The sequence below is a fragment of the Fragaria vesca genome, linkage group LG3, assembly GCF_000184155.1.
Source record: "Fragaria vesca subsp. vesca linkage group LG3, FraVesHawaii_1.0, whole genome shotgun sequence".
In the NCBI taxonomy this organism is placed as follows: domain Eukaryota; kingdom Viridiplantae; phylum Streptophyta; class Magnoliopsida; order Rosales; family Rosaceae; genus Fragaria; species Fragaria vesca.
The window spans coordinates 12,553,742-12,579,348 of NC_020493.1; the positions used below are offsets into that span (position 1 = coordinate 12,553,742).

At 39.6% G+C, this 25,607-nt stretch overlaps 3 protein-coding genes across 3 annotated transcripts; 2 read left to right on the top strand and 1 right to left on the bottom strand.

Moving 5' to 3' along the window:
* Window positions 1-5,870: 5,870 nt before the first annotated feature.
* LOC101297524 lies at window positions 5,871-7,352 on the top strand. Its single transcript, XM_004295693.1, has 3 exons — window positions 5,871-5,924; window positions 6,519-6,760; window positions 6,844-7,352. Exons 2-3 carry the CDS (start codon window positions 6,520-6,522, stop codon window positions 7,350-7,352), a joined length of 750 nt encoding a protein of 249 aa, XP_004295741.1. The 5' UTR covers window positions 5,871-5,924; window position 6,519.
* A 1,505-nt stretch (window positions 7,353-8,857) lies between these two features.
* Window positions 8,858-9,850, top strand: LOC101301175 (josephin-like protein-like). Its single transcript, XM_004294231.1, has 2 exons — window positions 8,858-8,951; window positions 9,115-9,850. The coding sequence occupies exons 1-2, from the start codon at window positions 8,865-8,867 to the stop codon at window positions 9,577-9,579; spliced, it is 552 nt and encodes a 183-aa protein (XP_004294279.1). The 5' UTR covers window positions 8,858-8,864; the 3' UTR covers window positions 9,580-9,850.
* Window positions 9,851-24,828: 14,978 nt separating this feature from the next.
* LOC101297818 lies at window positions 24,829-25,119 on the bottom strand. Its single transcript, XM_004295694.1, has one exon. It carries the CDS (start codon window positions 25,117-25,119, stop codon window positions 24,829-24,831), a length of 291 nt encoding a protein of 96 aa, XP_004295742.1.
* Between the last annotated feature and the right edge of the window lie 488 nt (window positions 25,120-25,607).

Genomic DNA, 25,607 nt, shown 5'->3' on the forward strand with positions numbered 1-25,607 from the left:
AGAGAGAGAGAGGTGAAATTAGAGAGGAGGGTATAATGGTCATGTAAAAAGTGTGAAAATAGACCTTTTAATCATTTAAGATGTTATAAGGTGACTATTTTATCATGTAACATGTTTTAATGTTGACTTTTTTATTATCTGGAACATTTAAAGACTTTTTTATCATTTGTACCTTTAAATGGTAGTTGAGTGTTATATACCCTAATAACTAATTGGATTGAACTAAAAGATATATGTATAACAACTCTGTGTGTGTGTGTGTGCAAGTTTGGGAAGGAACAATATCAGAGAATACAGAAGCTCCAGGACATCCTAGACGATCTATAGTCCACAATGTCTTATGAGAAACTCTATTTTTGTGCACTATCTAACTTCAAGTTCTGCAATAGTTCTCCCAGCACTGCATATGAAAGCGACTTCAAAGAGAACCACTCACCTAAATGCACAAACGCATTTGCAATGAACTATTGCACACACAAAGACACAAACACAGTGAAAAAAAACATCTAGAGATCAAAACACCTCCAAGTAAACTAATTAATCAAACCTATACAAGCTATGAAACTAGATAAATGAACTTCCACGTCCGACTCCTAATTTAACTGTAAGAAAACAAAACATCAATAAAAGGAGCAAACTACATACCTATCAGTGATATACTTCAGGAGCTCATTCGAGATAAAGCCCTCAACATTCACATGTACCAAATTACCACAGCTAAGATCAACAACATGGCGGCACATCTTATCTAAGTCGAAGGTAATGCGGGGAGTACAATCTTTGCACATGTCTATGGTGTTCCACTTCATTTTCTTGCAGATTTTGCGCCACTTCATGCATACCCACTGAGCAGTGTCCAGGATATGAACTGTTCCAAGCCGTGACAGTATCGACATAGTAACGTCATCTGGAAGTTCAACCCATTTAAAGCAGTATCCATCTGATCTAGAGGTGAATCCTTTTCCCTCTATAGAATCATGGGGAAGCCAAAACCTTTTAATCCGTTCAGCACATCTTGTTTCCAAATCTATCCCCATATTGAGATTGAAGCAAAGGCGCAGGTCAAGTGAGTCAAGATGAGGGCAAGAATCAAGAATTTTTCTCAAGCCATCATCTGTAAGCTTATTCCCACAAAGCTGGAGGTGATGTAATCCTTGCATCGTTCCTGCTACAGCAATTGCATCTGCATTCTCATCTTTTCTAACAGGAGCAGGAGCATGAACAAAATGAGGAACAAAATCAGGATCATTAAGAAGAGCGTTTGCATAATCTTCATCCATGTCCTCAAAGTCAAACCCACCATAGTCAGAGTCATACTCCTCAGATTCAGACTCAACATCCGAGAATCTGCACCACTCCTTGTTGAACTTGAACGACTTCAAAAGTGGGCAAGAGCGCCCCACCGCTTTGACAGCCTCATGCGAGATACCCACACACAACGAAACGTCAAGTTCCTCCAACAACCGCAGTTTCGAAGCCATTGTACTTAATCCCTCATCCCATACCTTATTGCACGATAATAGTCGGACGCGCCTGATCGTACTCGAACTATGCACATGTATTACGTACACAATGTTAGCTGTTGCACAAACACACAAAATCTGAAAGCAAAACTCTAAATCAACATAACAACTCATTACAATTTTCGAATGCATAAAATCCAACGTGTATCTGTATACTTTGAACTCTGTGACAGTGAACAAGTACCTTTTGGTGATAAAGTCGAGAAGTTCATCGGTGCCGAAGCGCTCGATATTGATATCGACGACATTACCGGAGCTCCGATCAAAAGCGTGGCGGAACATGTCCTCGTAGTCCAACTCTTCGAGGGTGCCATCGTTGCGCATGTCAATTTTGCCCCAGAAGAGAGGGTCCTTGGAGATTTTGCGCCACTTCATGCACGCCTTCTGAGCGCTTATTAGGATCTCCACCGCTCCCAGCCGTGAAAGAATCACAGCCGTTAACTCGTCGGGAAGTTCTGTCCAGTTTCGCTTTCGGCATCGACCGGATTCGGCCATTGCTGGGTTTAGTTTTTCTCTATGGTTTTGGGGGATTATGTGGTTTGTCAAGATAATGGAGTGATTTAGAGCGGTGATATGTTGGGCCGGGCCGGGCCGGGCCTGGAAATTATTCGGAGTAAGGATATACTTAATTGTGAGGTATAAAAACTTCGATAAAATTAAAAAAGTTCTTAAAACTGACCATAAATTCAATAGTGATTAACCATAAATCTCTTAATTATTGACTGACCAGGTGAACGCTACTTGTAATCTTAAAACCTTTTTGGAAGAGACAACAATAGGGAAGGCGTGGATTGTAAACAGAATTGGAATAAAACCAATGCAGTGTTTACGTAAATGCGTTTAGTAGATATGCGAATTGTCATTTACCCTTGCATAAGATGATGATCAACAGAATCCAACTATAGTCCATAGACTATAGTCTTATGTTACATACTTATAAAGCTGTAATTGTAACGTTACGATATGCTGCACATGAAATTCGAGATGACTAGATTGGTCACTAAAATAAAACAAAACACGTTACATGGTGGAATAGAAACTTTTGTTTGATTTTTAAGACAATCTTGATCCTGGAAGGCTAGAACCAAGAACTGACACTACTGTAAAACGACACTTAGGTGACAAAATATTATGATTTTGTAGCCTAAGATACACTTAGGAGACGGAAAACAAGTTCGTCAGTTTAGATCATGAAGTCGTTGCCTAAGAAAAACTTAATCTACATAAATAAAAAGTTTGTCGCCTAAGATTTACTTAGGTGACAGAATTGTTTCTGTCGACAGTTTGACGATTAAGAGTTCTTAGACGATGAAACCTAATACTTAGGCGGCGATCTGGTTCCGTCACCTAAGTGCACCGACACACCGACAACTTTTTAGCCTACTACAAGTTTAGAACAAATATTTTCTCCTAGGCGACGAAAATTTCACTTAAGTGAACAACTTTCCGTCGCCTAAGTGAATACCCATTTAGGCTTTAGTTCAGTACATGTCAATGGTTTTCTGAAATTTGGTGAGAGAGAGAGGAAAAAAAAAAAACTTGTGCGAAAATTTCCCCCAATTTCGAGTTTCGGGTGTATTTCTTCAAAAGCTTCTCTCATTGGTATGTAGCTTGTTACACTTACACTTACTCTCTTTGTAACTATTTTCACCATGTTTTCTGGCGACATTTTCGATGATATTTTCGATCACTTTTTGTTAGTATTACTTGTTAGTATATATTGAATTGTTTGTTTTTATGGAAATCATTTGTGCATTCAAATGATAATGTTGTGGTGAATTATGTAAGAATGATAATATTCTTTCATTCACCAATGGTTAGCCTTAAGAAGCCCGTTCGACAACCATTGTGTCACAATCGTGTCTGATAAAATGATTCTTGAATTGTCCCATTTTTTGATAGTTTGGGAGAACACGACATCACATTGTGATGTTGTTTGTTGTTTGTGCGTTACATTTTCGGTTGTGGGTATATATTTCGACATATCTTCTACTTTCTCTTCTGGTGGTCTTGTGATATTCGTGCATTTGGGGAATGGTTGGGAGATATTCTTCTAAAATTTTCCCATATCCAAAAACGTAACGCCTCTTATCACAACATACAACATGGACATGAGCTGGATGTAGTTAGAGAAGGGGGACGCGACTTACATACAAGGAATTTTTTTATTTTATTGAGGTTGTATGTGGACATAGTAATCTTGAGGTAGTTATGCACATATGTCTGTGCATGAGATGTTGCGATCGAGATAGTGTAACATTATATAACATGTATTATCACCTGTCAAACAACGGTATTTTGCGTCATTTTATTCTTGGACATGGAACGGTGAAGATGCATACAATGTGCCTGCACTTGTAGATATGCGAGCACAACATATTCAGTAGGCAGGGTCTTCCAGTGCTAGTTATTACTTGGACATGGAACTGTGAAGATGCATACAATCCTGCACTTGTAGATATGCGAGCACAACATATTCAGTAGGCAGGGTCTTACAGTGCTAGTTGTTAGGACCCTGCTATGATGAACATCATAAACGATGTTATCTCATACGCCTCAGGATATGAGAAAAATGTTGTAACACATTCATTAATGTCTCCTACTTTGACACTAGTGATTATGAATTTATGATAAATATAACCGGTTTGTAGGCCATTTGCAGACCTCATTCTACCCAGGAAATGAGCAAACTCTGTTGGGTACCATCATCAAGTAAACGCGGTCGAAACAAGAACAAAAGGTTTAACGTCTGTTTTAACAATGAGATTACACTTTTTAAGGAATTGCTTCCTCCTAGTAACAATTGTCTAGAAAATTTTGACAAGGTAAAAGGTATCTTGTTTGACCTCGGCCTTGGTATCCAGAAAATTTGACGCTTGCGTTAATCACTGTGTTTTGTTTTACTAAAAATACATAGACGATGAATGTCCACAATGCCATGAGACAAGGTGGCAAACTTGCTTTTTCATCTAAGCATCAAAACCTCGAAGCTTGCACTTTTTGGCTAGCGGACCGCAAAGCCACAAAGTTCGTGTGGGATTTTTTGTCAACGGTGTTAAGTTTTTGACGTCATAACGAGATGAAGGTCATATCACCCAAAACAATGGAATCATGGTTGAAGGGGATGATTTCAACTACTATGGGGTGCTTATCTCCATTATCGAGCTAGTTTACGGTATGTCAGTCGTGTTGTTCAAGTGAAATGGTTCAATACTAACTCAAGCGTACGAAGGAATATGAAGATGGATCATGCCTTGTTATCAGTGAACACAAACACAAGTTGGTATAAGAATGAGTCATTTATTTATTCTTGCCACCATAGCAAAAGAAATGTTTTATCTTGAAGATCTGAAGGAGGGTGAGTTAGAAAGTGGTGCAGGTGATGTCACATAGAAATATATAGAGTGTAGCTACACTGGAAGGGGATGAGAGTGAGCCGAGTGAATTGAATGAGATTGATGAACCATATCAAGAGGATTCTCCATTTGTAATCCCCTATACTGAGGATATTTGCGTCAACAACAAATAAGATCCGGATCTAATAAGTTACATTGCAATTACGCAGCCCGAAGTCAACTTGCCACAACGCATTCCCACTCATGACGACTTCATAATTATGAAGACGAAGACGTAGAAGATGAGGATTGCGACCAAATCGAGGAGGATGATGATTCTTAAGACGAGGATTATGCTGAGGACTATTAATTTGTGGATTCCATGTTTAGTTTGTAATATTTAGAATATCGGAGGTCGGACATGCATTTTGTTTAATTTGTATTCGTACTTAATCAAAATGACATATTTATTTTCTACATGTATTTGAATTTTCAGTCTATTTGAATATCAATATATTTCAAATGATTTGGCGGAAATTACATAAAAAACGATAAAAAAAAAAGGTTACAAAAACTACTTAGGCGACGAAAACGTCATGTCCCGTTAACTAGGAGCGTCTTAGTCGACCGAAAATTACGTTTTCTTCGTCTAATATTCTGAAAATTTTGGCGCGACGGACTTTTACAACAGACGACGAATTATTTCGTCGCCGGAGATAAGCTGGATAAATTAAATGGCGATTTCTCCACTCTCTGTGTCATTCTCTCCCTCCTTCAACAATACCGCCTCCACCTCACCACACCCGCCGCCTCCAGCCGACGCCTCCACCTCACCATTGAGCTTGCTTTTGGGTAAACCCTTGTTTCCTTCTTCATTATCGATCTCCGTTGCCCTTGTGTTTTTCATCTTCGAATCCTAATCTAATTCCTCCCTTTTCTGGATTCTCACATGCAGCCGTCTTTTCTTCTTTCCGTCAAGCTAGGTTTCCAACCTTGAGGCTGTTCGTGCACGGGAGAAGGAGGAGAAGCTTTGGAGAAGAGCTCGATTGGAGAAATCGTTCGCCAGGTGAATTTAATCCCTAATTTAACCCTGATATGATTTACTGTTGGTGTTTGATAAATATGAATTGAGCGGCATCTCATTCTGCCAAAACCGTTTTCACCAATCAATTATTGTGTTAACTATAGCACCAACATCCCAATCTCTCTCTTGATAGTAATAGTAAACTTGTTTGATTTGGGGGTTTAGGGTTTTCATTTTAATTTAGAGGTTTAGGATGGTAGTCTAAGATGCTTTGGGCTCATTGATATTCATGATCACTGTTATTTGGGTGTTTGTATTTTCTCATATGATATGCTGATACATGTGCTCAAAGTGGGAAATGGTTTTAGTTTTTTGTTCGCTGCCTTTGAAATGGAATTGGCAAGCTGCAGACAATGAAACTGTATTCAAGCAATTTTCATATTACTTGTTTCGTATTGATTGTGAAGATGATTAATAAGCTGCTCATATGATTTGTTTCTACTTGACTCTATGTTCAGTGTTCTGCTTTGTTTGCATCAAAATTTCCTTCCAAGTTCATATAAATCCAGGTTATATTTAGGAGGTTTAATATTAAGGACTGTCATGATGTGAATTGTGCTGTTATGAAATTTGTAGAATGCCTATCATCGGGAAGAGGAAGAAGCGAGCGGCTCAGGACTCGCGGTTCATGGGGGACCTACAACAGCATGTTGAGAACGTCGGCTCCACTGATTCGCATCCCACCCTGATGCCGATTGGATCGATACCACCATCGGCTCCCCCATTGATTGTACGGCCATCTAGTAGCATCTCTACTACGGCGGAATCGGCATCGGGCACCTCCATTAACGCTCGATGCAAACCTAAGAGTACCACAGGTAACCTTCTTTACAATTCTCGATATTAATTGTAATGTTTTACAAGATTCTCGATAATAACTGTTGAAATTTTTTGTTTGTAGATCCGCCGCATAAAAAGAAGCGGGGGTTTTGCTCTGGAAAGAAGGCGGAGAAAATACGCGAAGCAACGGGAAAGAATATCAAGTTGGATTACGACCCCAAGACAAAAGGACCTAGCATGAGAGGGGTCAACAACATGGTGGTGAAGGAAATCAGAGGGGCCATACAAAGTCACCAGTCAGAACAGGTCGACGTGTTGGATAAGATGCTCAAAATTCGGAAAGGAAAGGAGATTAGAGGGATGGGACGAGCAGACATGCGAGCCTCGAGCCAGTCGTCAATGTCTTCGACCTTACGTACTCGTGCTCCTAGTAATGATGAGCGGGTTCGAGAGATAACAGAGCATTACAAGAAGAAAATCCGAGAGGCAGAGGAGCGTGTCGAGCAAGCTGAGCAAATAATTGAGCGTGTCGAGCTACAAATGAAGACGATGAAGCAACAAATGGCCTTAGTCTTCTCGACGCTTGGCTGGCAACCTCCTCCTCAATGTCAAGCGCCGCAACAACCCTGACACGACGACGATGATGATGGAGGCGACAACAAGTTCAACACCTCTCAGTTTTAAGCGACTTAGGATTTCGTACTTTTTTTTCTTTGAATTTTCTAGTTATCAATGAATAATGTTTATATTTATTATTTAGTTATAAATGTTTTTAGATCATTATTTCTTGAGTTAAAAAAAAAAATTTAATGGTTATAAAAATAAATGAATTAAAAAAATTATTCAGAGATATGACGTGAAGGAAAAAAGAAGTTTGTCACCTAGGACTACAATTATAGGCGACATATCAAAAGAACATTCGTCGCCTAGGAAAATATCTTAGGTCATGAGTTACCTGAAGAATCGTCGCGTAAGTAACAACGTTGAACTGTCGCTAAGCTTTTTGTCGACGAATATCGTTCCGACGCTTAAGGTGTTTGTCAACGGAAATCTCCGTTTGTAAAGTAAAAAAAAATTCATCGGCTAAAAGCTATCCTAGTTGATGAACTGTCATTTTTCGTCAACTAAGAACTTACGTCACTGTTCCTAGTCGACAAAACTTAGGCGATGGACATTCCGTCGTCTAGGTCCCTAGGAGACAAAAAGTAGTTCTTACGCGACGAATCTTGTCCGTCACCTAGAGCTAAATTCTAGCAATGCAATGCTTAGATACTTGCTATGAATTGAAGGAAGAATTTGTACGGGCTCTGTTCCACAATTATAAAGGACTGCAGCTGCAAGATTAAGTCTGCTTAAAACCTATATTAACTCTGCCTCATATAAGTTAAAGTAGTTGGTTTTCATTTGGAGAATCCGGCCTAATTTAAGTTATCGACCCAATACTGAAGAGATTGTTGAGACTTGAGAGAGATTTGAAAGAGGCTCAAAGTTTCTCAATCTAAAATGGTAAAACTTATGTATGTAGAATCAAAATGCTCGTTGGTATAAATACATGATATAATTTTAGTTATTTGTATGTTGGGATGACTATGCATACCAACTACATGGATATCGTGTATCAACACGACGTGCACGGTGCACGGTGTATCAACACGAGGTGCACTCTTCGCGTCGAAAGCAGGGATATATAGCAACAAAGTGTATTCAACCAATTTTGAGCTAATAATCTAGAAGCTAATGTCACTCTTAGACAATTAATTATGCAGGGTCGTACTCGTTCGTCCCACTAAATACCGTTTTGTGCTAATTAAGCACCCACGTTTAGTTTAGGTTTTTTTTTTTTTTTTTTTTTTTTTGACGAAACACGTTTAGTTAGTTGAATCCCCATTTTCTAAGTAATGGGCTAAAACCCCTGAAAGTAGCTAAAAGCTCATAGGCCCAATAAGAACAAGCGGGCTAGGCGGAGCCGTGCCACGTCTAGGCGGAACCTAGGGAAATGGGCCTATTCGGGTTGGCGGGTCCCACCTAAAAAAAAAGTGTCGGTAGAGGCATGGGGTTGAAGAACCCAACAAGGAAAAGTGGACACAAAATCTTTCTCTGTGTTCTGTTTGCAGTTGATTTTAGTTCTAGAGGAGAAGAAAAATGGCAAGCGAGAGCAATACCCAAATCTACCACGAACGCCAGAAGCTTCAGTTCTGCCTCTTACACGCGCTCAACAATCTCTTCCAGGTAAACCCATCTCTCTTTTCATGTTAATTTTTCCTTAACTTCGCTCAGTTGCTCATAAAAAATGTTCTACAAGAAAACCCATTAATAGATTTTAGTTCAATGAATTAGTTTGAAACTTCAGTTGGGTTTGCTGTTTACTAAAACATTGTTCTAAATAAAACAGCAGAAAGATGCGTTTACTCGACCAAGATTGAATGAGATTGCTGAAAGACTTGGGGTTGAAGAACCCAACAAGGAAAAGTGGACACCCTTATCTGTGCTCTTTAAACCCCATCATAATGCACTTACTGGAAACTATGACATAAATGTGCTAATTGCGGCTTTAGAAGATAAGGGTAAGAATGTGGTTTGGCACGATCGTCGCAAGGGGGCTAATACGATTGATCTAGATGGGGATGAAGATGCTTTGATGGGTATTTTGCTTAATGTTCCGGTTAAGAGGTTTGCGGGGCTATGGAAAGGTAGGCATTGGGTTACGTTGAGGAAGATTGATGGGGATTGGTACGATTTGGATAGTGATCTTGTTGCTCCTCAGGCTTTTGAAGATAGTGGGAGAGTTAGAAAGTTCTTGGATTACATCATTGGGCATGGTGGAGAGGTTTTGCTTGTTATGAATGATAGACAGTGAGTTTGTTGCCCTGTGTGTATCTTTTCTAAAGAATTTCCAAATGTCTGTACAGCAATTCCGCCTGTAACAATGTTCGTACAGAATTAGCTCACACAAGAAAAGTTTCACTTTGAACCTGTCAAGTTGTTGTAGGGATTGGCAAAGTGCTAAATGATTTCTGTAATTACATCTTTGGTGATCTTGAAAGGGTTTCTCAGCTAATATCAACACTGACCACTTTCTCGGTTGATTTTTTTCCTGAAGTGCTAAAGACTTGCTTCTTGTGAGTTGTATGAGTGTGGATTGTTGGACTTTTTTTGGACGTAATGGAAAGATATCTTTTGTGTCATATTGTATGAGTTTGTTGTTAGCCTATTGATTTCAAGTTGGTTGATTGAAGATTTATCTGACACATAAACTTTGGAGGCATTTAGTTGCTCCTCTCAGTATGTGGACTAGTGTGCTTGTGCTGGCTCATGCTCTGTAGAATCAGTGGTATTGCAGGTTAGGTGGTTTGTTCATAGACCATATTTTCTGCATAATGAAAAGCTGATATCTTGATAGTTATTGCTTGTGTCGGTATTCATTCTATAGGTCCCTTAAATTTTTTTACTGGTACTTGATTTGATGTTAATTTCTTAGCTTTTTCTCGATCAATAGAACTTTTGTGGATTTTTTTTCTTGGTTCTGTTTTCACACTGGACTCGTATGTTTCCCATTTTGTTCCACCACCATGTTTAAGCAGTTGTGGCAGGATAAAGAAAATGTTTTGTTGGAGAAAATTATATAGACTAGTGTTACAAATCTTTCTGGAGTGGACGAGAACCTCATTATCATGAAGATTTAGTAGTAGAGTCCTGAATTGGGCTTGGAACTAATAGTGAATAGATATCTTAAGGTGGTGCTGAACAGCTGATAGATTTTATACAGTTAACAGACTGAGGAAACTAACACTGTAAGATCAGGTGCTATTGATTATTCTCTGATATTAGACTAACCTTAGTAAACCTGAGCTTCTTAGCAGACATGAACATCTGCTCTGTAAATGTGTTGTAAACAACTATCAGGGTGAAAGTTTTTGGTCGAATCAGGTGTATATGTCTCTCACGCTATCATTCCCAATAGCATCGCCGACAGGATACGACGGGTAGTTGTTGACAGAGAGGCATGAGGCTCTGCAGAATTTTGTTGCGACTGATTATTTGTACAAGTTGATGCTGTGTCGATATCATTTCTTTTCAAGTTTCATCCTCTCTATTTGTGTTTTGTATTTTGTTGATTGGAAGGATCACTTTTTTATGCTTGCTCTCCATGCAAGTAACTGTTTTCACAAGGAGGTCGGAAAACCCATTAGCTAAAGTTCAAGGATAAATTTGCATTTGTAGGAAAGCCAATTAGCTAAAGTTCGTTTTTGGTTACTGCTGGAGATCTTTCTCACCGTCCCAGTCCTCCTTTTGGCATATCCTTTTGACATTTTCTACTTACTGTGCTTTACACACCCACTATAAAATTTATACCCTGCTATCTCTTTGTTCAAATAGACTTGCACACACTCTCCATCTCTCGTGCTTTCGAGTTTCAATCTGAATATGGCAATGAGAACCGAGACCCAGGTGAGCAACTGGGATTATGTGAACAAGAGGACAATCCTCTTTTCCAAACAAACTTCCAGCAAGAGAGTTGCTCAAAACACAAGGTTTGTTGACTTTAGGTTCAAGCTCTCTTCATGGTCGGGATTCTTGCCTATGAGGTTACTCAAACATTTTGCCGACAAGGTGGCTGGAACTCTATGCTTGGGTATGGTTTCGGCAAGGGCAAGACCTTCTCGAAATGATTCTTCATCCAGAAGATCGGTAAATGATTCTTCATCCAGAAGAACAATGCCATACGTGACTGCAGGTGATTGTCAAAGAGAAGAAGCCATAGAAGACTGCATTGAGTTCTTCAACTCTTCTTCTACTTTCTCAAGAGCAACTCCTATTGCGACACAGGTTTCTTCTTAAATCTCTTGGAATTCTGATTCCAACTGTTTTTATTGTTACATCGACTCCTTGTTTATAAGGGAAGCTTGAAGGCGCGTTGGTTGTTGTCTTATATAGATGTTTCATGTACAAAGTAAGAAATCTATATATCGAAATCTATCAAAATCTATATGTGTTCTAGGATATTCCATATGTGTGGGTTGACCTTATGTCATCAGGATATGTAGTTATAATAAGACTGTATTCTTTATCATTATCATATTGGTACTTTGTAATTCCCTATATAAAGGGCTCCTATCAATGAATAATATGATGATTCTCTTGTTATCTCTCATTCTCTAGAGTTTATACTTACACACGTTATCATACACTTTGTTCTAACCCTAGAGTTAATAACCAAAATCCTACCTAATTTTTCTGAAAAAGCCTGTCACCCCCTCGGCTTCGCCACCGTCACTTGCTGGCCGCCGTTTCCCGGCCACCCGTCAGCCTTCTCCGGCAACTCTGTCAGCCTCATGCATGCTGCCCCGCTCAGCGTTCGCTCGACGCGGACCCGATTGGCCAACCCTAAACTACTATTCTTATTCTATTATTTCTTGTTTATTATATATATATATATATATACAGAAAGGATAGAGAGCGGACGTCCGCACTCTGGCTTAAAGTGCGGAGTTCGTCCGTTCTCTGCCGTCTCACGCCGGCGATGACTTCTCTCCTTCCCGGACGACAGCAAAGGCTTCCAGGACGGTTTCTCTCCTTTCAGGACTAGCCGGCGACAAGTTTTCCGGCCAACCTTGATCAATCATGGTGTTTTCCGTCCAGAGCTTCAATCCGGCCGGAAAACTTTTCCGGCCAGTCCTGGAAGGAGAGAAGCCGTCCTGGAAGCCTGTGCTGTCATCCGGGAAGGAGAGAAGCCGTCGCCGACGTGAGACTGCAGAGAACGGACGAAGTCCGCACTTTAAGCCGGAGTGCGGACGTCCGCTCTACATCTGGCCTGTATATATATATATACCCCTATTTTTGGCCACTTTTAGGGATAGGCCCACACCATTGGATCTGTCATTTAATGAGGTTGGATGACTGAGATTAAAACAAAAAATTACATACTTTATATCAAACATGGACCGTTCAAGATCATTAAAAATAAATCGAAGTTTTGAATAGGTTAACGATTACTAAATTATCTGAAAATTTGTCGAAATGATTTACTCATATAACCTAATGAATTGAACTATGTAGATGCAAAAATTTGATCGAGAAGTTAGTGTAATGTCCTATCCCTAGAAATAGTCCAAAATAGGGATTCCTGAATGGAATGGCCCTATATATATACATATTATATACGGTTTATACGACTAACCATATGTTTTTATTTTTCATGATATTATCAAGCGACGAATTGCAATGGAATTACGCAAGCAACTTCGCCGCAATGGAATTAAGCATGACAAAACCCAAAGCAGCTCCTATAAACATTTGGCAAACTAGCAAGGAAGTTTTAATATAACGGTTATTTACTTTTGAATAACTCGGGGGGATAAAATTATTTCTCCCTTCTCCTACCCCATTCCTTTGTTTGGATATGTGTACATTGCAGGTACCAAAATCCCAGAATTTTATTCACAGGTCAAAAGTGTGTTTGATCACTTTTGTTTCCTTGTCCGGGCTGTGTGTGATCAACCCCGACTTTTCCTCAGATCATGTTTGATCGATCCTCAAGAAGGACAAACCATTAAAAAACATCATTTGTGATATCTATCGTGTCTCATAACTGCTTGGTTTTGTATGCAAGAGCAATATAACATTCTGCTCATTTGAGTTTTGACGTACTCAATGCCCAAGGTGAATTTTCGCTTGGTATTTGTGGAATCTTTCATTGAAAATGATTAAATCACATATTTTGACCCCAAGGCTAACAAGTCGAGATTACACATATTTTGAGGCGTCACATCGCAAAAGCCTTCAACGACAATCTGTGCAAAAAAAATAAAAAAAGTAATGACCACGAAGTACTATGGAATGCACTCATAGAAATGTTCCTCTAACTCAACTTGTTGAGTTACTAGTCACGTTGATTGTTTACCATCTTTTTATGACTATACATTGTCGGTGAAATTTTGTGACATCATGATCCATAATCTTTAGCGGATTCGATCATCATCAAGTTCTCTAGATCCTCCAAGTTGGTTATGTTTCAGTTTACTCTCTTGGAATTACCAATGAGGCTTGATTTTGATCATACAATTGCAAACAAGAATTGCATATACGCTAATGCGATAAACATATTGGTCTACGCACATGGGATTGTCTCTTAGTGTGGGAAAAACAATATGGGTCACGGCAACGGTAGAAAAAGCCACGCCAATGTCTAGAAAAGAGGGGGAGGTGCCGCCGGCCTTAATGGCGACATTCCTGGTCTAGACACCAACATGTCAAAACTACTTATGCCAGCTCATGACAATGCAACCGTTATAGATCTCCGGATCATTGGTTCAAGATTGTCAAGCTCATCCTCAAATCGTGAATGCATACAAAAAGGTATGGAAAATCAATATGAGGACAAGAATGTCATCCTCATGACCGTGGATTTCAAATATTTGGATCCAACTCTAGATGCCCCTGACTTTGACGTCATCGGCTAGACATTGATTTTCTTTTCAAGCTAAATGTAATAAGACGTCGTATTGATTTTCTTATATTACTCAAGACACGATGTACTCACATTAGTAATAATGAATGCCTTGAGATTTTTTCGAAGTTATGAAACTATTCTTATGGTTCATATTGATTTACAATTAAAATGTACATTTACATTGTCCTTAGAAACATGACATATTATGCCATTTTGGTCCCTTCCTTTGAAGGTGACACACGACATCGCATCCTCAAGGAGGATCGCCCACATGTTTCTGGTTAAATCTTCTACCCTACTACGGATTTTCAATCATAAATTGTTCAACTAGGCTTATCTAAGCTCAGTGTGATGTCTTATAATTGTCCGAAATTAAGGAGATAGTGGTTGTAAGTGTACCTCGCACTACTGACTCTCCACAGACAAGTCTGGTCATGCTGACTTAGAGTTACCGAAAACTTTTGATTTTAGATCCCCTTATGCTATTAACCAATTGTCGTCTTGTAAAAGACATTGAAGACTTATCAAAACAGGACAATCATCTTCATGATCGAGTCCTCTAGGTCCTCTGAGTTAGTTTATGTTCATGTCAGGGAGCTTTCCTAACTAGTCATGGAGTTTACGACCTTGGAAAGACCGAAAGGACTTAATTTTGATCATATACACGTCATTTTGGCTTCAGCTTATGCCCACATGCCATCCGCAAGCTTCATTGCTTTGCATATGCCAAATCTGTAAAAAAAACAGCAATCTGTCCCTTTTTGACATCCAACTTCGTTTGAGCTTTATATCATTGGAAAGCTCTACGAGTCTAGATTTTAGAACTTTTTGCGGTTCGCCCATATCTATTTTAACGAAGAAGTTATGGCTGTATTAATACTCAAAGGTCATTCTGCGCGGAAATTTTTATGCACTCTCGGGATTGTAGCTTCTTATAGCACCTATTCAATCCTTTTAAATAGTTCAAAATCGAACTACTTACTCACCTATCTACTCCTTTTTTTAGATATGTCTCATAGAGATATTGAGTGTCTTGCAGATAATGGAACTATCCATAACATTTGAAGGAACCGGCAATTATCTTTGGATTTTGTGTCTTTGTAAATCTTTTGTGACTACAATAATTGAATCATACCGGTCATTTAGGGATGCGGTTTAGCTTGCGTCTTGATGTCCTATGGCACTATGATCAACGTCACAAATGTCCTCTATGCATTGAGAGGCAACCGAACCATGTTGAGCTTCAAGGACATTCATGCTAATAGTTTTCATTTAAAAACACATTGTGAGAATGAACAAGAGTTCTTTTGTGTATATAAATTCTCTTGATTGCAGACTGAAGCACATCTTGGAGAAGTTCATGAGTCAATTTAGTAGACTGTATGTCACTACGATTCGAATATCGAATCCCATTTTGTCGCCAAACATGATATTTGGGACACCGACTCATATAGGCTTTGGTTTGACCAATTCGGTCATCCTGGACGAGATATGATGGTCCGAATTTTGAGCTACTTTAAATTCTCATGGACATCCATTCTTCTGCTTAAAACGAAGACATTCAGGATCTAGCTTTTTCATGAAGCATGATGGTGATGTCATAGTTGTAAATGGCAGCTACCGGGGGATATTGACGTCACATGTACATGGCTCCAACTTCCCGAAGGCAGTCCGGTCAATTCCTCGAGCAATTGAGGTGCACGGGCTTTTCCTCGATGTCTCATTGGCCCCCTGCAATACTCATTACTCGATTTGAAAGCCTATTCTTTAGCTAAATTAAGAGTGAGACCCTCCTACGCTAAATGACACAAAGAGAATATTTCATTCTTACATCAAACTATGTAAATCGATACAGCCAACTTGCGGACACCTTTTTATGTTTTATGGTGTTGGTTGAAGTGTTAACACACCGGTCACGTGTTACACTATTATCTACTACTTATATTTCTAGGGGCTCACTGCCCATTTTTTAAAAAGTTATTTAAGATTGAAGAGGGACAACAGCAGAACTTGTCGTCCCTAAGGAACTCGAGACCACAGTATTTGACATCCCTAAGGAACTCGGGACAGCAGAAATACCTGCCATCCTATAACCTATTTGGTCTCACGGAAAATGACTATGATAATAGTCTTAAGATTGGTAGATGCGCACCAATACTTTCGTTCATGGTTATATCGCATGCAACTTTACTATTAGTCTACGACCCATCATCATTGAATATTTTTGCACTACAGCTCGTAACTGTAGGCAAGGATTGACACGAAATTGCAATCCTTGAGCTCGGCAAGATTGAAACGGGTCTCCAATCCTTGAGCTCAGCTAGATATTATTTCTAGGTGCCAAATCATAATGTCACTGCGCTCAATGATGGGTCATTTGAGATGAATAAGTATTTAGGTTGGATATGAACCTCCACCTATATCCTCTTACGTAGAAACCATGTCAGGCGTTCTCATTCACCGCTAAATTATAGATTGTCACTTTGATGAGATAATATTCCCGCCGTTAAGGGGAGATAAGAACACAAGTGTTCAAGTGGAACGACGTGAATTGTCGTGGTTTGTCCCCACTGAGTCTCATCTTGATCCCAAATATTTAAAGTGTTAAAGTGACGAGATCACATGCTGTAAATATGTCTGCAATGATTGATGTCCTATCAAGAGGACATGGCGCGACCAAAAGAAGTTGGTCTTAGTACCATCACTGTATATGGTGATATGGTGAAGCCATATAGTGACAAAATTGGTGTCACAATGCCTTGTGGCTCCCCAAAAGGAGGGAGACCTTTAGGTTCGATATATTCTCATATTGGGAAGAAAGCGAGCCTGGCACAACCTGACCCATTGATCAGTGATACTCAAATCCGTGTCATGAAATCTGAATTGTGATTATCATTAGGGGACGCCACAATGTCAAATCAAATTCATATAGAGATCTCTACAAGTATTACACTAGTGTACATGAGGACGTGGGATAATGAGTCTACTATCGAACCACCGTTCGTTAATGGATATCAACTTAGTTGATTGGCCTAATGGAAAGATGTGATCCAGCATAACAAAAAGATAGGTCATTGGGTAGGTGATGCCGATACCGCAAGCTAAACCCTATCAATTATGTCTTTGTTAGATAGCATAGTGAGAACAAGAGCTTAGACTCACCTTATGGCGCAAGGTCTCTAACTAACACGCATTGGAATCGACTACGATGAGATATGCTCTCGTAATGGATGATATTGCACTACTACTTTGTCAGTTTGGTAGTTTCTGAATAACTGAACATGCAGCCTATGAATGTGGTCATAATAACATCTCTATGGGATCAGAGATATACATGAATGTCTTAAACGAACTTTATTCATCCGAATCAAGTGGCTCCATAGGAGCACGCGTTTGCAAAAGGAAGTTTGAAACGCACACTAGGTAACTACTTGATTTGGAAGGGATATGATGAATTATGCCCTTGCGTGTTGATTTCGGATTTACATGGACTCTTGATTGATTAAGAGATGTCAATATGTATCAAACATCCGAAGTTAAGAATGAAAAAGATCTTGAGAAGACACGGTCTCGAAAAAGCATTTGATGACTGTATTGATGATGATTTTCCATTAATCGGCTTAGGCGCTCTAACGAAAGTGAGGCCTACATATACCCCATGATTAGTCAAAGTCTTTACTCTAAAGAGAGATCCGTTGTTTTGTCTAAAGAATGATGACAAATATGTGTTAAGAGATGAAATTCCTATCTAAGTACAATAAGACGCATCAATGTACACAACACAATAAGAGAGACTTGACATCTCATTCACTATAAACTTGTAAGGCCAAGTTCTCCACCTTTATAGTCTTTAACTCTCTTCCTAGCGGTCGAGCAGCTTTGCTCCCTCTTATATGAGTGTGAAGGAATATCAAGGTAGTGGCCGGATGCTCCCACGCAATGCCAATGTAATGGCAATTTCATTCTTTCAAAGGCTTAATAGTATGAAAGTTTGAGGCTTATTCTATCCCTATATAAGAAAGACACATCAAAAGCAAAATTAGAATCTGCCAAGTTTCGTAGGTCAACTTCTACATAACCTACAGGAAAGCTCAGTCATTAAAAAACTATGAAATTGGTACCATTGGAAAGATATATGTGTCTACTTTCCAGGGACACCAACCATTTGACCATACCTGTCATATTAAGTGAGTTATGGCCATTTTCGTAAAGTAGGACGGATCTGTCCGAGAATCTGATTTTGTCAAAACAGTCAATTTTGACGGGACTTTGTGAACAGCTCCTGATGAACCAGAGTGTGTATAATATCCGGTTGGAAAGCTAAATGAGTCTAGTTTCCAAAACCGTTTACGGTTTGTTTATATGTATTTCCTAGAGGAAGTTACGGCTCACTACCAGAAGAAAGGCTTTAGCCGACGAAAATAAAAAAAACCAGGCCGACGAATTATTTTTTCGTCAGCTAATTTAAATTTTCGTCGGCTTTGGTCAACTTTAGACGATGAAATTAAAATTTCGTCGTCTAAATAATTTTTTTCGTTGGCTATAGTCTGTGAACTTTAGCCGACGAAATTTTTAAAAGTTTAGCCGACGAAAAATATAATTACCTCGGCTAAAGTGCCTTATATTTACAGATCTAGACAACAACTCATCTGGGAAAAAAAAAGAATTAAATTCAGTTTACCCCACTGTGGTTTAGAGGTGAATTCATGTTAGTCCTTAACTTTCAATTTCATCAGATTACCCCCCGAGCTCTTGTTTTTCTGTCTACCGTCTCCTATTACTCATGCTCCGTCCAATTGGGACGTTGAAATTTGATGACGTGTGATAACAATTTGGGGTTGAGAAGCTAAACTATCAGAAAAACAAGAGCTCAGGGGGTAATCTGATGAAATTGAAAGTTTAGGGACTAACATAAATTCACCTCTAAACCACAATGGGGTAAACTGAATTTAATTAAAAAAAAACTATACGTAGAACTTTCAAACGCAAAAAAGTCGTGAAATAAGATATGACCAGAATGGAGAAATACATCTACGGTTAAAAAATCATGATATTCCGGTAAAGTCTCGGTGCCGATAGTTGCGGTAAATGCAATTTACCCTTATTATTTACTATGCTGCAGATTTGGCGTTCGGCGTCTGATTGACTATTGTGATACCTTTCCGGAAGTGTAACGGCCCTACGAGTCAAACTCATCGCTAAGCCATAATATATGGGCTTTTTTGGCCATCCGAGTCCGTTTAGGGCTTCAAAATGCAGTTTTCTTATTTTCGATTAGAGTTGACCGTTTCGATCAAGCCCTTAACGTTGTTGAATCCAGTTGAATTCTTTACCAAATACATCTTTCATCATAATGATCATATTTGATGGTCGAATTTTGGTTTGTAAATTTTAGTCATCGGAATCACAACGTGTCTACTATTTACCGTTATTATTCCCTGTGGGGAGCCCTATCGTCGGAAGGTAAATGTCTCAAAATTTTTATATGGACTGTTGCGTCTCATCTACATCAGAGTTTTTCGTGTGGAAGGTTTGACCAAACTACGTAATATAGAGGGAGATATGAGCGTTTTCGTGTGATAAGTGACGATGGATTAGGGTTGACCATTTCGATCGAGCCCTTAACGTTGTCGGATCTAGTTGAATTTTTTACCATAGACATCTTTCGTCATAATGATCATATCTGACGGTCGAATTTTGGTTTGTGAATTTTAGTCATCGGAATCACAACGTGTCTACTAATGTTGTATAACTTGTTTAGTAGGTTATACAACTTTGTAAACCAACGCTACATAGGAAGCAAAATTATCAAAAATCTCGTGAAATAAGATATGTTCATAATGGTGAAATACTGCTATGGTTCAAAAATCACATATATCGGGTAACGTCTTGGTGCCGATAGTAGCGGTCAACCCTATTTACAGTTATTATTCCCTATGAGGAGCCCTATCGTCGGAAGGTAAATGTCTCAAAATTTTTATATAGGCGGTTGCGTCTCATTTACGTGAAAGTTTTTCATGTGGAATGTTTGACCAAACTACGTAATATAGAGGGAGATATGAGCGTTTTCGTGAATTTATAGACTTTAGCCGACCAGATTTTAAAAAGTCGTCGGCTAAGGTTAAAATTTTTTTTGTGATAAACCAAATTTAGAGGAAAATTTTCAAAGGACTTTAGCCGACTAAAATATTCAAAATCTCGTCGGGTATTGTCAAAAATTTCAAAATTTTCAACCAAAATTTTCAAAAGAGTTTAGCTGACGAAAATAAATAATTTCGTCGGGTGAAGTTCTTTATATAGGAGTTTTACCGGAGGTGGATGGTAAGAAGTCTGTTTCGCCTACCGGATTTTCTTCTCAGCCTAGCTCCGCCGTCAAGCCACCGGATACCGCCACACTTGTCCCAAAAGCTTTGTCGTCGTCTCTACTTCATTGCTGGACAGGTGATGCATCTAGTGGCGCCGCCGTGAGGGATAAATCGAGCTCCGAAACTCCACCGGTTCGGATTCGGTGTCGATCGAATTTCTCCTTCCTCAGGTCACCATTTGGTGAGTTCTATATATGGATAAGTTGAGTTTGATTAGTACTACATTCTCTTAGAATTTGGTAGCTCGATTCGGTGTGTGTGAGGAGAATCAAAGATTTGAAGTTTTTAGGGTTTAAAATTGGGGATTTTTATATTTTGATTCAATTGACCTGTTTACGCTTAGAATTGGGCTTCGACTTCTTCTAGAAAGTTGTTCGAAATGTTGAGAGGAAGATTCTGTCAAATTTTGGTGGTGATTGGAGTTGGCCGAAAGTTTCTGCAGTTTTTTTTTTTAAAAACCAACAACTTTAGCCGACGATATTTAAATACTATAGCCGACGAATATCTTCAGTTTATTCGTCGGCTATAGTATTTTTTAATTTTTTTATAAGGTTTAGGCGACGAATTATGGCATATTTCTTCGGTTATAGTTATTTTTTTAATTTTTTTATAAGGTTTAGCCGACGAAACAGACTATATTTCGACGGCTATAGTTATTTTTTAATTTTTTATTACACACTTTAGCCGACGAATATCTTAATTGTTTCGTCGGCTAAAGTCTGGGAAAAAACCTACGACATATTTTTCGTTGGCTAAACTGTGGGACTATAGCCAACGACGTCTTCTTTTTTCGTCGACTAAAGTCATCGCCGACGACCTTTTTCCGACGAAATCTTAGCCGACGAATTAAGCTAACAGGCCGACGAAACTTTTTCATCGGCTAAAGTGCTTGTCCTGGTAGTGGCTGTTCTAGTACCCGAAGGTCATGCTGCACGGAAATCTGATTTCTAGTGCGAACTTATGTTTTGAGTTCACAAGTGGCCTTCTCCTCAAGATCTAAGTGTAAAAGATCATGTTTGAGGATAATACGACATGATCTAATTAATCATTGCCCAATGCTACATTTGAAAATTTGTTAAAGAGCATTGACATGCTAAGTTATCGAAACTTCCGTAATTAGTAAGAATTAGCTGGAAGAGCCCTATGATTGATGTAAAGATCAAGGGTAGGTGCGAACTTCAGGGGAGTCTAGCACATACATGCACTATCAAATGTGAAGGGTGTGTTGTACTATTTTACTCCTACGATCAAGGTTTAGTTTTTCTCCCACATGGTTTTTGTTACTTGATGAGACGACATATCAGCACCACTGACATAGTGACGCGCGGCACAAGGGGGAATATTCTAGGATATTCCGCATTGTTCTAGGATATTCCATATGTGTCCTTTGGTCTTATGTCATCAGGATATGTAGTTAGAATAAGACTATGTATTCCTTATTATTATCATATTGATACTTTGTAGTTCCCTATATAAATGACTCCTATAAATGAATAATATGATGATTATTTTGTTATCTCTTAGTCTCTACAGTTTATACTTAAACAATATGTATATACTAATGAATAATGCTAGGTGAACCATGTTTTGGAAACCTACTGTTGATGTCGTTTTTTAACACTAACAGGTCAACAAGAGCTCTATTGAAGTCATACGTATAAAATGGTGGGGTTGTTCTCTTGTAATGGGTCTATCTTCGCCCTTCGGTTAGTTTGACTATTTTCATGATTTTGGTCGTTTATCTCTAGTGACTAGAGATATGTCACAGTGGCCATATACCGCGTCTTGGTAGTCCACCGCATGTCTAGAGGTATGGCATTGATGAGCTTGTGCATTCGCCTTCCTTGAATAAGACTAGTTTCTTGATCTTACTTCCTTCAACTGATGTTGTATCTTTACGCTCCGCTCGATGGGTTCACTTCCTCGATTCCTTTGGTCGACTTCCTCCACTCTTTTGGTGGACTTCCTCCGGCTGATGTCGAGCCTTCATGCTCCACTTCGAGGTGGGCTTCATCCACTCCTTTGGTTGGCTTTCTTTACTTGATAGTGATCTTCCTCCACTTGATTGGTGAGCTTCCTCGCCTTCTTCTTGGCATTGGACATCCGCCACTTGACTTGGGCCCTCTCTTCCTCAAGTTGGTGGAGTGCCATTGAATGACCTATTGACATGTGAGTTACGAGGTTATCGGAGGACCAAGTTAAGGCCGACCAAACACTCTTCGACGCCCAAGTCAGTAAAGTGTTTGAACAATAAGTAGAGATTGGAGAAGAATAAATAGGGCTAAAGTATAACATGATTTTGTGAAAGAAGATGAATAAATGAGCCTAGCAACTATGCTTCTTGGCATGGGAGGAGACCCTCCTAATGTGCCTACAAAGAGATATATATATATATATACACACACACACAAAGGATGTGAAGCGGACGTCCGCACTCCGGCTTAAAGTGCGGACGTCGTCCGTTCTCCGCCGTCTCACGCCGGCGATGGCTTCTCTCCTTCCCGGACGACAGCACAGGCTTCCAGGACGGCTTCTCTCCTTCCAGGACTGGCCGACGACAAGTTTTCCGGCCAACCTTGATCAATAATGGTGTTTTCATCCAGAGCTTCAATCCGGCCGGAAAACTTGTCACCGGCCAGTCCCGGAAGGAGAGAAACCGTCCTGGAAGCCTGTGCTGTCATCCGGGAAGGAGAGAAGCCGTCGCCGGCGTGAGACGGCGGAGAACGGACAACGTCCGCACTTTAAGCCGGAGTGCGGACGTCCGCTTCACATCCTCTCTGTATATATATATATATATATATATATTTATATGTAGAGAGAGAAAGAGAGAGAGAGAGATAGTGGTGTTGTAATTGGGGAAGAAGAGAGAAAAATGAAGTTGTGGAGATCCTTTTAGCCGTGGGAAGGCTTGGTATTTATAGGAAGAGAGGTTGGTGACGTGGAATGAGGGTATGGGCTCTAAGGGATGGGTTTGACACTCCCAAGGGATGGTCGACCTGACAACATACGTGACTAACCCCATGTGATGTGATAGAGTTGGTGGAAGGTCAAGACATGTGTCGTAAACCCTTGAATCACTCTCAAGCAATGCTTAGGAGGCATGCCTGGTGTCAAAGCTCGACACATGGACAAGTGGGTGTAGTGTCAGAGACATGTGTCGTGCATCTATGACAGCTTCCTTGAATCACTCTTAGGCATGCTTAGGAGGCATGCCTTCAGGTGACCACTAGACGTCCTAGAGAGAGCTTGAGGGTTGAGGCTCTTTAGGCCTTGGAGGTCAAACTCGAGGCCTTGGAAGTTTAGGCTCTTGGTTAAGTCATGATATGTTTTAATCTTATCATGCTAGCTAGAAGGTGAGGTAACCACTTAGTGATAGTCCAAGTTACTTGGTGGCATGCCAAGACACTTGGTGATAGTCCAAGAAAGATTTTGAATGTGCTAAGTTAGACATCTCACTATTATTTACGTGTGAGAATCATCTTTATTTCTCGAATAAAGATTTTAGTGCGTTGAAAGGTTAATGTCATACATGGCTCTTTGACATTTCAACGCTTCCTACGCATAATGGGTTGAAAAGTCAAGTTTCGCTGTCCAATCAAATTATGACATCCACACCTACCTAGAGCTTACCTTACGTTTTAGCTAAAATGTAAATATACACGTATTACTTGAAGTAAAGCAGATATCGGATTTGTATTTCTTTTGCTGAATCTTTTTAATGGCTCCATAGATAATTTGATAAGCCAATGAAGTTTTTGAGACAATCCCATGCATTTGATTAACTGGTTTTCTTCTCTAGTTTTTGGCTAATTCTCAGTTCCTTAGGTTCTGAGCTGAGAGCTAATTAGACTAACCTGCGCCCCATCAAAACAAGGATTGGTGTGGTTCGGACTGGTTCCTCCAAAAGAGGTCTTTGACAACCGGTTAGGATCAGGTTTAGACAACAAAGAAGGCTTGTGTCCTTTAAATACGGAGGAGGTCATCTTCAATATAGACGTTTCTTACATTGCTAAACAGAACACACAGATTACAGTATATATCTTCTGTTTTAATCAGATGATTTGCTTAAACAATCCCACAGTTCACCCATCTGGCATCAAATTATCTTGGAACATATCATATTAATTACCATGTATCTGATCATCAAAATGAATTAAAATAAAATTCCTTACATGTGGAAATATGAAGAAGGAAACACAGCTTAATTTTCCAAAATGCTCAATGAGTAAATAAAGCAAATATAGATACAGAGAGGTACTGCCTGAAAGTCCCAGCTGAGAATGGAAACCAATCATTCTTTAGCGAAAAGGCCTCCAAGGTTAAACCCACCTTTCTTCTTCGGCGGCACCACCACCGTGTTCTTGCGGTCGTTGGTGGTTCCACCACTCTTGTCCTCAACCTTCTTGAGTATGGGATCAACCTCCAAGAGCTGATCCTCCTTTGCAATAACTCCACCTAGCCAATCAATAAAACCCTTCTCTTCTTTGCTTCCTCCTGCACCCTTGGCTGCGGTTGCGGCGTACACTCGGGTGTTTACTCTGGTGGTTACCATGGGGGCAAAGACCATTGTAAAGGAAGCCATTTTAGGGTTAGTGATTACAGAATCTAGCTAGCAGAGGAAAATGGTATGAGGAAGTTGGAATAGTTGAAGTGAAATAAGAGGACGAAGGCCAAGTGAGTAGGATAATATACCAGTCCTACTGGCTGGTGTTGCCAAGTGAATGTGAGCCTTTGGATGGTTCTGTATAGTTGAGTGCCTTGGATTTGAATGGAAGTGTTTGTAGCACAAGCTCTCCACAAGTGGCTTATCTTCATTTGCCTAACATTCTTTTGGTGTTGGTAAATTCCACAACTATTTTGCAAGATGAGGGCTCATCCTTAGTGGACATGGCTGTGAGCAAGACACGTGGCATGACCATAACCTGTGCAATTAGCAACCAAGTGGATCTCAAATGGACCTTTAGCAACAAATTAGGGTACAATTTCCCCTTAATAGTGCCCATAAATCAGATTATTAATCCCACAAGTTGAACAAATATATACATGCCTAAAAATCACACCACAAGACAT

Bases quoted from the DNA above. Each gene is read 5' to 3' on its own strand.
- LOC101297524 (XM_004295693.1), top strand. From the start codon at position 6,520: ATGCCTATCATCGGGAAGAGGAAGAAGCGAGCGGCTCAGGACTCGCGG. The intron at 6,761-6,843 runs GTAACCTTCTTT...TTTTGTTTGTAG, and splicing joins CAAACCTAAGAGTACCACAG to ATCCGCCGCATAAAAAGAAG.
- LOC101301175 (XM_004294231.1), top strand. From the start codon at position 8,865: ATGGCAAGCGAGAGCAATACCCAAATCTACCACGAACGCCAGAAGCTT. The intron at 8,952-9,114 runs GTAAACCCATCT...TAAATAAAACAG, and splicing joins CGCTCAACAATCTCTTCCAG to CAGAAAGATGCGTTTACTCG.
- LOC101297818 (XM_004295694.1), bottom strand. From the start codon at position 25,119: ATGGCTTCCTTTACAATGGTCTTTGCCCCCATGGTAACCACCAGAGTA.